Genomic DNA, 15979 nt, shown 5'->3' on the forward strand with positions numbered 1-15979 from the left:
GGTCCCTCAACTCTTCTATCTCATGGTTCCCTCCATCTCAGTCAATTTCTTGACCATCCCGTCCCCACCCCAGCGGTCACTTTCAGAACTTCCCAATGCTTGTCTGCCCTTGAAAGGTAATCCCCCTTAGGCTTTATTGCACTTTCAACCCCACATACGGATTTTCAAAGAGCTACTTTTTGCCTTCTGCGTGAGAATTTGCCCCTAAAATGGACCTCGCTTTTTACCTTTAGTTTTCTAAATAACAGAGGCTGGAGATCATTTAGCAATGGAAAGTGGAAAATATCGAGGGTGGGGTATATAATGTTTGTGTTTATAGAAGAAAAGAGGCATTTGAGAAAGATTTGATATTTGTGAACAAAAACATATGTCAGTCACTGTCGGAGAAAGAAAAATATGATACATAATCCTGTTCTAAAGTATATGTATAATGTATAAATATTTTTGGAATAAAAATATTTATATCTCTCTCCAGAGAGAAAGTGGCTGGATCACATTATCTCTTTGAAGTCCCAGTTCTGTAGATTCCAGCATTTTCTTTAAAAAGCAATTTAAAAATTATGATGAGAAGATGTTTAGACTGAGATTTATATTATACATATGTGTAAGATCAATATTTCTCAAACTGCATTCTTCAGTATGTCATGCCTTTTGCTTCTTAAATCCGTGAAACACAACTTTAAATAAAAGTTTTATTTGGGGTCATTAAAATGTGAAGGGGATGGAGTACTCCTTGCCGTTAGTTCTTGTTATGTTACATTATTACATTACAATATATATTAGAAGGTAACTTGTATGAGGATCTTCATGATTCTTAATAATATTACCATTTTGAAACGATAGAGTGAATCTTGCTAAAATCTTCATTTTTGAGCCTCTGTATTAAATTACATATTGTCTGCTTTTTGTGCATTTTACCGGCCTGTTATCTTAAAATGGTTCATTCTCCCAAGAATAAACCAAAGGAACAACTGCCTGTTTGTCATACGTTGGGATCACCATGGGAGCGAGAGGAAGAGCTAACCAATACTCCCTCTTCTCGCAAGAGCCCTGTCCATCCTCTAAGTTGTGGGTGCCAGCCTATTAATTCTCCACTGAACTTTAGGCATTTGGGGACAATTATGTCCTATGTCAGAGCTACCTGGGCTCTTTTTTCCAAAGGTAATTAAATTCCAAACTTGAAACCTGAAAGATAACTGGCCAAGCAGCAGCCATGTACCAAGTATAAGGATATCTAAGACAATCCCTAATTCTCAAAGAGATGGAACAATCTAGTTAGTAGAAAGGAACTCCTATCTTGCAATTAACACAGATCCTCTATACCTTTCTTTCTCAAACAAACAAGCAAACAACAAACAGTAGGAACTAGAGACGCCTGGGTGGCTCAGCTGGTTGAGTGTCTGACTCTTGGTTTCAGCTCAGGTCATGATCTCAGGGCTGTGAGATGGAGCCCCATGTTGGCTCTGTGCTGGATGTGGAGCCTACTTAAGATTCTCTCTCTCCCTCTCCCTTTGCCCCTCGCCCCCCCCCACCCTGTGCTCGCTCGCTCTCTCAAATAAATAAATCCTTAAAAAGCAAAAAAACCCCAAAACTAAAAAAACAAGGTGTGTCCGTAACGCACTCTAGAAGAACTATAAATATATTATTACAGAAAGCATGTTATCTACCACCCTAATTCTGCACATGGGGAAATGAAAGCATACATGGTAATTTCTTTTCAAAATAAGATAAAGCCAATAATTGCATAAATAAGTGAATGCATATACTCTTTCCACATGTGCTCTTAATCTAAATTAGTCTTATTTTTACCTTTTCCAACTGTGAATTAAATATAGTCGCACATCAAGTAAGTTGTTCAGTCTTCTTCTGAGTAATCATTCTATTGGATTTATGTTCTAAAACCCACATTAATATATAAACAGAATTTTAGCGGGCAGAAATTTGCATACCCATTTAACCTTGATTAGTGGCTCAACTCTTGTTCTTGGTGCAGGGCTTTGACCAGCTTCGACTCGAAGGTTTGCTTTGTGATGTGACCCTGATGCCAGGTGACACAGATGACGCCTTCCCTGTGCATAGAGTCATGATGGCCTCAGCTAGTGACTACTTCAAGGCTATGTTCACAGGTAGGTTGGCTTGTTAAACTCTGCACCCCGTTAAAACAATCTGGAAAAATGCATGCTTACATATTTTTGTTTCTAAGGTGAAATTCAGTTCTTTTGATCTGTGTCTTTCCAAGAAGAAACCATTTCAAAAGAAATATACACCCGGTACGTGTAGTTGTAGGTGGCGCTTTTGAAACTTGGGAAATGTGTGTACCTTTTTCACACTTCTGTCCACTTTTGTTTCACCACTTCTCTTTTCCAGATACACATCCGAATGCTCTACCAGAGACTCTGGGTCCGACTAAGACAATCTTTAACCCATCAAAAGATGTGAAGTGACAGGAGAACATTTTGGAAGCACTCGCATTATATACGACTTCCATTAGTATAGAGAGACTCCTTTTTAAGTCCTCTCTTTTAACCGTAAAATACGCAGAAGTCTGACTCTGACATGAATGCTTACATAGAATAAAACTTTTCCCTGATTTGATTGCATCTAATTAGCGGGAGAAGGGAGTTTGACCTTAATTAAATTATCCACCCGCATTTAATTGAATGTCTTTGTTTTTAAGGTGGAATGAAAGAACAAGATTTAATGTGCATTAAGCTTCATGGTGTGAGCAAAGTCGGCTTAAGGAAAATTATCGATTTCATTTATACTGCGAAGCTCTCTCTCAACATGGACAACCTTCAAGACACACTGGAAGCTGCCAGTTTTCTTCAGATTCTGCCGGTTTTGGACTTCTGCAAAGTATTTCTCATATCTGGGGTAAGCCATTTGCAAATCTTCAGATCTTTTCCTGCCATATACTCTGTTGTAGCCTGTGGAAAGACTGCTAAATTTGTTATGTAGGCATGTGACGCTTTGGCCATTAGAGAGAGGGGTCGGCTAGTGTGTGTTCTGGAACTCGGTTGAGAGGGAAACAGTACAGGTGCCTTTTTACAGAACAGAATCATTTCCTAAAAGCCTTCCGTGAAATCCCATGGCATCAGATGGTAACCGTGTTTGATAACGATATGTATGTTAACCTGTTTACTGATATTATATATTTTAATCTGGTTTTGTTTGCTTTCATGATTTTAGGCAGGCAGGCTTCTTAAATGGGATTCCATGAAAACATAATCTGAACTTCTGTGAAGTCTTTTAAACCAGGCTCAGGAATTTTTTTTTCTTCCTTAAATACGGGAGCTAGGTCTTGAGAAGTAATACCTACGTGACAGCCTGTAAGATATAAGTCTTCATTCCATAGAAACACATCACCCACTAAATCATTGTTAGCCTCTTTTAAGAGATAGGAGAGGGCACAACTACCAGTCAGTGAACTCCTTAGCAGTCATGTGGTTCCCGAAGGCACTGCCCTATTTGAGACCCTTAAATTATTGACCTCTGGGAAATGAAATGCTTTGGTTGCAAGGAAATATTGCCAAGAAGATTTCTAGAGCTTATAGAGCTTGCTTTTGTGACTGAAAATTATGGCAGTGGTAAATTTTGGTATATTTTCTAATTTATTAAATTAGTGGATAATACATTTTTCTATAACGGGTTTAAATTCATACCAGTTTTATTTATTTATTTTTAAAGATTTTATTTATTTATTTGACAGAGAGAGAGACAGCCAGTGAGAGAGGGAACACAGGCAGGGGGAGTGGGAGAGGGAGAAGCAGGCTCATAGCGGAGGAGCCTGATGTGGGGCTCGATCCCAGGGATCCGGGATCACGCCCTGAGCCGAAGGCAGACGCTTAACGACTGAGCCACCCAGGCGCCCCTCATACCAGTTTTAATACTGACAAATAATTGCTGTTGGGCTTTTTCAAAGTTGCGTTTACTAAACTGGGAGCCCCGTTTTTAAAACCCTAAGTTTCAAGAGAACACGTCCTTAGTGACTTTATTCATAAGCTATGCCTTATCTTACAAAGTCAGCCGACAGCTCATTTGACTGGACTATTGAAAATGTGTTTTGTTGGTGTGTTTCCATTTCAAAGCACTCAGACTACTGTCTCACAATTATTCAAAAACTTTTAAACTAACTGCTAGTTCTCAGGGTTTTAAGGCAGTGTGGTGTTACAGCGTTGTTTTGTATTGTCCTATTTGCGGTCGTATAAATAGCTCGCATGAAGTTTGTATGTTTCCCATGATACTGTTTGTCGTCATTACTGAATCGGAGCACTACATTTCCTTTTAATTTAATCACACTAGGTCCTTCCCCTTAGGACCTATAAGCATCTCTCCTCTAGTTTTGTGCCACTGATATCATGTGACAGCTTCATTTCAAGAAAAAAATGAACTGAATTACATGTATTTTTTAAATGTATCAAGTCCAAGAATTAATTTAGTAATAACACTTAATGTTTACATTTCTAGACTCTTAACATTGCTTTACACTGACCTCAGCAACACATGGTCATCCTGAGCCAAACTAGGTACAGTGTGGTGGTTTATTTGGAACCGATCATTAGTAATAATTTATTGTCGACTTCTTCTCTAATACCAGAATTTAGTACTTATAACTTTAGATATTGGTTGTGATCTGTTCCTTTACCTGAAAGAAAAAGACCAAATGGAATAAGGCATGATTCATGAAAAGTCATAAAAGCATACAATGGTCAAAGTAACAGTATTAGAAAACAAGTTTGTTCTAGAAAACTCTAAAACAAGTTTATTTAAAAATGACATTACAGACATTTTGCAATAGTGACAACTTTTCTGTAATTAGAATGTTGGTTCTTTAACCTGTTTGGAACATTTATTATAACTGTGTGTTTTACCTGTTTGGAAATTTCTTCATTTTTATGAACACTTAATATTGTCTTAAAGATTATATTCTTCATTTCTAGTGTCCTCTGCAGACATCCTAAAACCCATTTCTAACGGAGAAGAGGCTTACCTGTAGTATAGTTTACTCCTGCCTCTCTTGGTTTTAGAACTTTTTATGAGCTCTGAGGAAACACGTCTTTTCTCAGCACCATTCTGTTTGCCTGTCTTTCATCCTGTTCGCTGAGGCTATGTCTCCGTGATTCTACTGTGGAAATAGTCCATCTCAGAGTTCATGATAATTTTTAAGAACAGTTGGTAGATTATTAGCCTAAGGATTATATAAAATCCAACTTTTCCTTTATCCTTCTTTCATGCGTTCCACTTCTTAGTTAAACGTTCAGCCTTATTCTATTTATTTCCTCTTTCCTTCTCAGCGGTCGAGTGGATCAGGCAAAAGAGTAGCCCTTGGGTGTCTTTTCTACTTATAAGACCTGGAAGTTTCGAGATAGTGTATTTTTCAAGGGTAGACTTGTTTTGAGTTCTCCCACAAGCTAAGTTTTATGGATAATTTTTAAATAGAACAATCTCATGTTTTAAGGTTTTGAGCGAATAGGTTTATGTTTTTAATGATGGGGTGTGATTATACTTCACATAGTCAAGAGACTACTTGGCTTTGAGCTTGTAGGAAGAAGAGTTAGCTTCCAGTACAGCTGTAGTTTCTCCCGTCCCCCCTCATTTGTGTAGGTGAAAATGTGGCTGAGCAAGTAAGTCACAAAGCGTTTGTATGGTAGCTTTGAATGACAACTTTAAAGATTTATTTGAGAGAGAGTGCAAACGGGAGAGGCAGAGGGAGAGGGAGAGAGAATCTCCCGCAGACTCCCTGCTGAGCACGGAGCCCGACCGGGGCTTAATTGCATGACCCCAAGATCATGACCTGAGCCAAAATCAAGAGTCGGATGCTTAACCCACTGAGCCCCCCAGGCGTCCCTTGAATGATAACTTGAAATACGAAACTAAAGCCACCCTCACCTTGGGTCAGGGAGAAGCCCCAGTGTTCTAGAACAGAGCATCAGGCTCCATAGAACAAGAACCACTCTCCTCCCAACTTTGCCATCTTTCGAAGTAATGCTTTTCTCTTAACGTGTAAATTAGTATTATAGTTTATGGGAGCTGGTGCTTTCGTTCTTGCTAGGTTACTTTTCTTGCCCGGTGTAAGAGAACTATGAAATGGATTTAGAGGGACAACAGCAAGGATGTAGAGCAGAGTAGGTAAAATTATAGGTTAAACTAAAAACATTCACTCTCCTGTATTATGGAGTTGATGGAAAATTTGTTTTCGTCTCCATGACACTGTGTAACTACAGCGTGCTAAATACTGTGCAGCCATCCCCTGATTCACCAACAGGTTGTGGTTAAGATTTTTGTTTATCGTTTGTCTGCTATTGGGAATTTGTAACATCTAGCATTCGCCCCACGGAATTACTGTTATGGAGGATTACAGGCTAGCCCACAAAACCCAATTTTTTAACATAAGGTTGCTGAGGGAGGACGTTGGTCATTGAACTGGAAATATTACAATTTAAATATACAATTATCCAGAATAAACAAACCAGAATGAAGGTGAGCAAGAAACCATTTTCTTTTTATATAAAAGCATATTTAATCAGAGAGTGAAGATGCCATTGTGCTGTAGCCTTTCTTTAAACTCATTTTTTTTCAAGTTGTGTGGTTTTTTTTTTTTTTCTTTCCTGGAGGCATGCATAGCATTGGTTCCCCTTGTGCATTTATTTTCACTGATTGGGGTGGGGAGCTCAGGATGAAATGTAGAGGAATTGGAGACAGTGGAAAACAAAAGAGGCGAGGGGGCGCCGGGGTGGCGTAGTTGGTTAAGCGGCCCACTCTTGGTTTCGGCTCAGGTCGTGATCGCAGGGTCGCCAGATCAAGCCCCACATCGGGCTCCACGCTCAGTGGGGAGTCTGCTTGAGATTTGTCTTTCTCTCTCCCTCTCCCTCTGCCCCTCCCCACCCACTCTCTCTCTCTCTGTCTCACTCTCAAAGTAAATAAATCTTTAAAGTACAAGGAGAAGAAAGGAGGTGCAAATGTAGGAGAGACAAAAGGCAGAGAAAAGGAGTTCTCTCAAAGGAAAAATGAAGGAAATCAGAAGAAGAAAAAAAGACAGTTTCTTTTGCTAGTCAATGATGATATCAGCAGCAAGCTTTGGGAATGCTCTTGATGTCAGAATTTCCTGTATCGTAATTATAGTTCACATTCCTTGTTTGATCTAAATTGGATTTGCCCATAAAAATTAACAAACATGTCTTTTCAGATAATTTTTTTTTGCCTTTGGGGAGGTTTAATGCAAATCAGAGGAAAACTGGTACAGATAATTTTACAATGAATCGAAGCTGTTCCTCCCCTCCCCAACCAAGCCATTGCTGACTTCCATATTGTCAAGGCAGACATTCAGTAATACCCAGATACTGGTTGCTTATGGTTGAACATCTATTCTTATTAGTTGGTGCCCAGACTGTGGGCCACCACGCTCTTGCCCATCTGCCGTGTGGGACTCTGTAGGGGAAGAAGAGGCCCAGCCTGGGCTCCAGTCTATTCATTCTCCCATGACCATTAGAATGCATTATAATGGTGCATTCAAAGTGCAAAGCAGTAAGACAATTGGGTCCCCCAAGCCGGAGACACGCCATCAGTATTCTTCAGTTAGAATTTGAAGAGAGACGAAGACTGAGACAGAAAAGTTTTTGGCTTTTCATCATCTTTTTGTTCTCCTTCCCGAAAGGACCCTTCCCTGTGTCCTGTGATGTTCCCACCTGTGGAAGGAGGCCCGGGACGAGATGCCTCTTACATCCTCTGCCCTCCCCCCGGCCACAGTAGCTTATTTGATTTCTTCCCAATCTGTGGACATGCTTTCTCTCTCTCCGCATCGGTTGTACGTGAAGTCAGGCTGCCGTTTTAATAAACTAGATATCACCAAGGAGAATTTGGTGCATTGACTATCTGAGGGGTCCCCCCCCAAATGTGCCAACTACCTTCTTAGTCTTTGCATTTTCCTTGAGCGTACAAAAGCAGATACTCATTTTTGTTTTTGCTTTTTTCCTAAGTGGAAGTTTATTCGTATAACACATTGATCTTCAACAAAATAGCATCACAGATTGCCGATGAAACCTGTCTTTACAATACCGTGAGTTAGATTTGAACAACCGAATATAGCAGCAGTGAGGAACTGTGTGTTAATGAGAATGCCGCTTTGAAAATGATGATGACTGGAACTGCCTTTAGGGTGACCGAGGAAGGTTGTTTGATTACAATAGAATAATTTATAATAGTTTATATCAAGGAAACTCAAATGTGCGCTTGGTTATTTTAAAAGCAATTTTATTGGTTCTCATAAGTGGTTGAGAAATTTTGTCCTTTTTCACTTCTCTCTCCTTTAAAACACTAATACATATTTGAATTCATGTCTGTAATAACTCTTCTTTGGAATTTTGGCCAGGTTGTATATGCAGATGAAATCAGAGCTCTTTCTACTTACGAGCTGGTTTTTTTTTTTCAAATAACCTTTAAACTTCGTGTTTTATATTTCAAAATGTAATGTATTCTAATATATACATGAATTTTGTTAAGCGTTACATTACTTAACATATCCGTTATTTAATACTATCTAGGCTAAATGTTTGGGTATATGCTAACTGAAGCACTTTTAAGAATCATGACTGAGAGGTAGATGAAAATGAGCCATAATTGAATAATCGTGTATTTGTCCAAAATCGTTTACCATTATTCCATCATTTTGACCTGCTTATATTGTTAACTGTTATTCTAGGCTTTGCTTCTATAATCCCCACAATCTATGATTAATTGTTTTAGCCTTGATGACACACGCTTCAACTAATTTTCTATTACATAATTTTTATCCGAATTTCATTTTAAAATTAAAGGTCTAGTAATGTTTTATATTAATTCAAAATGTATTCTAGTTTTAGCTTTATCTATCGTCACATCCTTAATTTTTATGTTGCTGATAATTAGAGTGTTTAACCTTTGTTATATACCCACAGTGTGGTACCTGTTGTACACGGGGTATAGAAAATGCTAGTCCCTCCGTCAAGAAGATGACAATTTGAGAGGTTATGAAATACCTTTCTCGGGTGATTTTTAAGAAAAGAGTAGGCGGCTATCTATACATACTAGGTGGTCTGTCGAGGTCTTTTGTATTTTGTATATCTGTCTCTGAGCAATATAGAGATATTTTCCAAAAGCCCTTAAGTCAAAGGTAGGTTTTTTTATGCTGTTATTTTGTTTTCTTATTGGATGAAGTTGAAGGGGTAAAGGGGAAAGAACTAAATACCTTGATCCCATTCCTAAATTACACAGTTTGGTTTTGAATTTTTTTATCTCTATTCGTCTTAAATGCTATAAATTTAAACTTACATCTGGTGACCAAAAACTGATAGTGTCATTTTGCCTATTTGAAGTACCCATTTTTGGTTGCTTTATTGGTGAGCATATCCATAAGGGTGAGAATCTGCAAACTTGGGAATAATTATTTGTGTGTTCTCATCAACTTTTGCTTATCCATACTAGTCAATGTGTTCAAAAGCGCAAATTACACTTGCTCTGGGGAAAGGCTACTTCTTTCCTGCTTCAGAAAGTGGACTCATGACCCCAGACACTAATTCCTGCCACCCGAGGTGATATGGGCAACTGGCAATTCCCTGTAACTTCATTTACGCGATGAAGACTTTTATGAGACGCCAACGTAGCATGCTTAAAATCGGATTGAAACGCACTTTTTATTAACCACATTAGAAATCCAAGGTACTGAGCGGTGTGAAACTGTGTATTTCAAAAGGCCCCTAATTTGTTAATTCATTTTTCCTATGTCTTTTGTGTTGCCGTTCTGTTTTAGCATTTTTTTAAATATATAGCTATTAAGAATAATAAGCAATTAAAATTTTTTTGGCAATTCCCGTAAAGCAAATCAGCCGCTTAAAATTGTTCCAATTCTTCCTGAGTAATCAATCTATGAAAATAGCCTTGTGTGTGTCTGAACCTTAGAGCTTTCAGCGATGATATGTCTTAACTGGGCTGATATTTTATGCAGAGGAGTAATTATTTTAGTCTCATTTCAGCTTTTAAATAAACGAATAATGCAAGGATTAGCCGATTTTCTCTTAATCAGCAGCTAATCTGTTAACAATGCAGTTGCGTTAGTGGCGTTTACGTGACATACGTGAACACACACACTGAGAAAATTAAGAGAAAACATTTGAGTCCTTTGTGACTTGCTTGCGTGTTTGTATACACACATAGGTATTTCTATGGTAGGCTTGTTTCAGTGATTTATTCCTTGCATAATATTTGCTGATATGATTTTCCTGTTTTCACTTTTGACCAGTTATGAAAGCATCAGAAAGAGCTCTTGCTGAAGACGGGCCGCTCCATCACTTGTCTCCTTTTCCTATTTTCTGTTTTTGCTACATTGTCATCTGTGCAGGGGAGACTTTTCTAGGCTCATTTTGACTCCAGGCAGAGCTAGAGTATGCTGGGAATAAGAGAATGGCCAAGCCGTCATCATAGACACCAGAAATTGACTATGTCATGAGTAAATTTGATGGAGATACACCTATTCCAGTCCTCACAGAAGTGATTCCTTTCCTTGTGTTTTAACATAAATAATGTGAAAATAACTTCACCCTAGGAATAATTGCCTTATTAAGTTACGTTCATCAGAAACAATAACTTTTGAAGGAATCAGAGTGAATCACAGTAAGGAACCATGACTGTTTACATGAAAGAGAAATCTAGAGATCCCGTATTCGAGATTTTCTGTTTGTGGATCTGCTAGCAATGTAACTTCTAAGAATCATGACTGAGAAGTAGATTAAGGTGGACCATAATAGAATAACCCTCTATTTTTCCAAAATTTCCATTTAGCCAGAATTTCATTTAGTATTTTTTGGGGGAGGAAACACACATTTTCAAGAAGAGAAAAGGAATTATTTTGGCCACAATCAAGTCATAACGTTGTTTCTTAGGGTAACTTCTACTGATTTTGGTACTTTAAAAAAATTTTTTCAATATTCAATAAATATTTATTGGCCACTTTTTTATTTTAATTCCAATATAGTTGACAAACAGTATTATGTAAGTTTCAGGTGTACAATATAGTGATTCAGCAATTCTGTACATTACTCAGTGCTCATCAAGATAAGTATACTATTAATCCCCATCACCTGTTTCACCCATCCCCCCCCAACCAACCCCCCCCTCTGGTAACCATCTGTTTGTTCTCTGTAGTTAAGAATCTGTTTTTTGTTTTGTCTTTTTCCTTTGTTCATTTGTTTTGTTTCTTAAATTCTACATATGAGTGAAATCCGATGGTATTTGTCTTTCTCTGACTTATTTCACTTACCATTATACTCTTTAGATCCATCCATGTGTTGCAAATGGCAAGATTTCATTCGTTTTTATGGCTGAATAATATTCCTGTGTGTGTGTGTGTGTGTGTGTGTGTGTGTGTGTGTGTGTTTACCACATCTTCTTTATCCATTCATCTATGGATGGACACTTGGGCTGCTTCCATAGTTTGGCTATTGTAAATAATGCTGCAATAAACATAGGGATGCGAATATCCTTTCAAGTTAGTGTTTTCATATTCCTTGGGTAAATACCCAGTAGTGCAATTACTGGATCATATTAGTTTCCTTTGCCGTGCAGAAGTTTTTATTTTGACATAGTCCCAATAGTTTATTTTTGCTTGTGCTTTCCCTTGCCTCGGGAGATATATCTAGAAAAATGTTGCTACAGCTGATGTCAGAGAAATTACTTCCTGTGTTCTCTTCTAGGATTTATATGGTTTCAGGTCTCACTTTTAGGCCTTTAATCCATTTTGGGTTTACTTTTGTGTATGGTGTGTGTAAGGGGTCCAGTTTCATTCTTCTGCATGTACCTGTCCAGTTTGCCCAACACCATTTGTTGAAGAGACTGTCCTTTTCCCATTGCATGTTCTTGCTCCTTTGTCAAAGATTAATAGACTGTATAATCATGGGTTTATTTCTGGGTTTCCTGTTCTGCTCTATTGATGCGTGTATGTTTTTGTGCTAGTGCCATACTGTGTTGATCACTAGAGCTTTGTAATATAACTTGAAGTCCAGAATTGTGATGCCTCCAGCTTTGTTTTTCTTTTTCAAGATTGCTTTGGCTCTTCGGGATCTTTTGTGGTTCCATATAAATTTTATGATTGTTTGTTCTACTTCTGTGAAAAATGCTGCTGGTGTTTTGATAGGGATTGCATTAAATGTGTAGATTGCTTTGAGTAGTATGGACTTTTTAACAATATTTATTCTTGCAATCCATGAACATGGAATATTTTTCCATTTGTTTGTGTCATCTTCAATTTTTTGTCATCAGTGTTTTATAGTTTTCAGAGTACGGGGCTTTTACCTCCTTGGTTAAGTTTATTAGGTCTTTTATTATTTTTGGTGTAATTGTAAATGGGATTGTTTTCTTAATTTCTCATTTTGCTACTTCATTTTTAGTATATAGAAATGCAATGGGTCTCTGTGTAGTGATTTTGTATCCTGTGACCTTACTGAGTTCATTTATCAGTTCTAGTGGTTTTTTTGGTGGAGTCTTTAGGGTTTTCTATATATAATATCACATCATCTGCAAATATTGACTGTTTTACTTCTTCCTTGCCAATTTGGATGCCTTTTATTTCTTTTTCTTGTCTGATTGCTGTGGCTAGGACTTCCAGTACTATGTTGGATAAAGTGATGAGAGTAGACATCCTTGTCTTGTTCTTCATCTCAGGGGAGAAGCTCTCAGTTTTTCCCCGTTGGGTGTGATGTTAGTTGTGGGTTTTTCGTGTATGGCCTTTATTGGGTTTGAGGTGTGTGCCCTCTAAACGTACTTTGTTGAGGGTTTTTATCATGAATGGATATTGTACTTTGTCAGATGCTTTTTTTTGCATCTATTGAAATGATCATAGAGTTTTTATCCTTTCTCTTGTTGATGTGATGTAGATAATTTTCTTTTAGTCACCTTTCTCTTGGGTTAGGTGAAGGTGGTTTGTGAACTCTCTTTACATTATTGATGTATTTAGATACGAATTTGAATTTGCATCTATATGGACAGTAAAAAGCTTAGTTTACTCTTCTTCTAGAACAGGTATTTATGTTATCCAGATGTGAGTGTCATGAAATTGGTAGCATTTTAATTTTTTTTTATTGGCTAATAGGTCACTTTGGACAATTGTGTCGAAGTTGGTCGGATTGCCAACACCTACAATCTGACAGAAGTGGATAAATACGTCAACAGTTTTGTCTTGAAGAATTTTCCTGCATTGCTGAGCACGGGGGAGTTCTTGAAACTCCCTTTCGAGCGTCTTGCCTTTGTGCTTTCCAGTAATAGCCTTAAGCATTGCACTGAACTTGAGCTCTTTAAGGCTACCTGTCGCTGGCTACGCCTAGAAGAGCCTCGGATGGACTTTGCTGCAAAATTAATGAAGAACATACGATTTCCGCTGATGACACCGCAGGAGCTCATTAATTACGTGCAAACCGTGGATTTCATGAGAACTGACAATACCTGTGTGAATCTCCTTTTGGAAGCCAGCAATTACCAAATGATGCCGTATATGCAGCCAGTGATGCAGTCAGACAGGACTGCCATTCGGTCTGACACCACTCACTTGGTCACACTAGGAGGAGTTCTGAGGCAGCAGCTGGTTGTCAGCAAGGAATTGCGCATGTATGATGAAAAGGCCCATGAATGGAAATCGTTAGCCCCCATGGATGCCCCAAGATACCAGCATGGCATTGCTGTCATTGGAAATTTCCTCTACGTCGTCGGCGGACAGAGTAATTATGACACAAAAGGAAAAACGGCCGTCGATACAGTCTTCAGATTTGATCCTCGCTACAACAAATGGATGCAGGTTGCGTCTTTAAACGAAAAGCGCACCTTCTTCCACCTAAGTGCCCTCAAAGGATATCTGTATGCAGTCGGTGGGAGAAATGCAGCTGGCGAACTGCGTAAGTGTGTGCATTTATGTTAAGCATAGAGACTAATTTCTTTACCCCCAAATTCTCGTTAAATCATAAAATAAGCAGTTCCGTAAAATTAAAGACAAAAATGTAGCTAGGGTTTCATTTAAACTGTTTTTCTTAGGAAATATCAGAGACAATCTGTATGCCTAATCCGGATTTATATTGTTGGCCAGAGTACAAATTATATTTTAGGAATATATCAGTATGTTGCAGAATATTTTATTTGGCAGTATATATGGTTTTCATCTTGACAGTGTAACTACAAAGTATATTCTGCTAATTTCAATTCTAATAGGATCTCGGACAGAAGTTTGGCATGTTTCCTTATTTTCCATTTTTAAACACCCACATAACATTTTACTGTACAGGTTAAAATCCTTCCTTACAGAGGCCTGACTGGTATCGTTTCTTCTTTTACATGATCTTTTACCCTATCCTAGACCCTAGATCACATAGTAAGATAGTTTTCTTTGTCAATTAAATGTACAAAGTTCAATATTATCCAAAATGTATTTACTGTGAGTAATGTGATCTGTGATTACTAGTTTTAAAAATCATTCTCTCTTGGGGCACCTGGGCGGCTCAGTCAGCTAAGCGTCCAACTCTTGATTTCAGCTCAGGTCATGATCTCAGGGTCACGAGATCGAGTCCTGCGTCAGGCTTCCCGCTCAACAGGGAGTCTGCTTATCCCTCTCCCTATGTTTTTCCCCTTCCTCCACTCATGCATTCTTGCTCTCTCTCTCTCTCAAATAAATAAGTGAATAAATAAAATCTTTTAAAAAATCATTCACTCTTAGTGAAATGCCACACAGTTTTCTTCAGTGTAAACTGCTCTCATAAGCTTTATTAGATGGCCACTTTTTTGTCTCCCTAATCGAAGATTGGTCACAAGTACAGTTAACATAGAGCAGTACTTTGGCTATGTAAATGAACACTAATTTTGTTATTTTAGGTGAAATTGGAGTAAGATAGCTGTCCAAAAAGAAATCAGGAAGACCACATTTTTCTGTCACACCTTGCATTATTTGGCCTCTTTTTCTCACCCCTCTTTTATTCTGCGGTGAATAGAGTCTTTGTAGTTGACCAGTATTCCAGGCTCTGTAATGCTGGGGAAGTGGGAAATATTGGCCTTGGCTCTGGATAAATTCGGAGTAGTTATTGGCATCTTTTTCTTGGTAGCTTAATGGATTTAAGAATAAGCTATTTATTGGAGGCAAAACCAACAGCTCTCACCTCTTACACTCTCCAGCTGATCAAGCCCTTTCTCGTTAATGACGTCTTAATGTTACTGATCTTTCCTACCTACAGTTCTTCTTTGCCTCTGTTGTCACAGTGATTTTTTTTTTTTCTAAGACCGGGCTCTCCAAATGGTTGGACTCGGTGTCATTATCATGAACCACAGAGATTGCCCAATATATTTTAATAATCAGACTTTCAAAAACATTTGAGGCATTGGTACCCTTAGTGTAGAATTGTCATTTCAGGTCTCCTCACTCAACCCACACACATTTTCATGCTGTGATACTATTTTAAATTGAGGGTGTCTGGAAATACTCAAAAGCTGCAACTAGTGATTTGGCGCTTTCTTGGTAAAATCACTGATATAAGATCATCTTTACAAGTTTACAAATTATAGGTCATCAGTCCTGGCAGTCAGTGGTCATTTCGGAACTTCTTTCCTCAAAGGAAATAGCTCCGATTTTGCAGTCAGTGCTTGCTTCTTGATGCTATCACCCCTGTTAATATGCAGTTTTCAATATATCATTCCTCCTATTAACTAGAGGCCTTATTCTTCTGAGACGTTATCATCTTCAGGCCAAGGAGAGTCATGACATAAAACCAAGAAGCTAGAGGCCCTCTTTTCCTGAGCTCTTGCCATGTTATACTCATTTGGGATCAAGAAGTAGACTACGTCATTGGGCACGTGGCTGCCTCCCTTGCTCGTGACCCTTCAGAAATCACACCCTGCATCTCTTGCTAAAGATAGTCTTCTGTGTTTCGGTTTGAAAGTAAAAAGAAGCAAGAGAAGCATACCTTCACGAGCTATTCCT

At 38.3% G+C, this 15979-nt stretch overlaps 1 protein-coding gene across 8 annotated transcripts in view; it reads left to right on the plus strand.

The window, feature by feature from the left end:
• KLHL13 (kelch like family member 13) overlaps nt 1-15979 on the plus strand; it is a 192380-nt gene that overhangs the window by 167087 nt on the left and 9314 nt on the right. For all 8 annotated transcript variants that reach the window (XM_045805018.2, XM_045805021.2, XM_045805017.2 and 5 more), the window contains 3 exons: nt 1994-2126; nt 2678-2874; nt 13118-13913. In XM_045805018.2, the coding sequence (XP_045660974.2) occupies nt 1994-2126; nt 2678-2874; nt 13118-13913 (1126 nt within the window). The remainder of the gene's footprint in view (nt 1-1993; nt 2127-2677; nt 2875-13117; nt 13914-15979) is intronic.

This window comes from Ursus americanus, chromosome X (assembly GCF_024610735.1).
Source record: "Ursus americanus isolate L20-20 chromosome X, mUrsAme1.1.p, whole genome shotgun sequence".
NCBI classification, from domain to species: Eukaryota; Metazoa; Chordata; class Mammalia; order Carnivora; family Ursidae; genus Ursus; species Ursus americanus.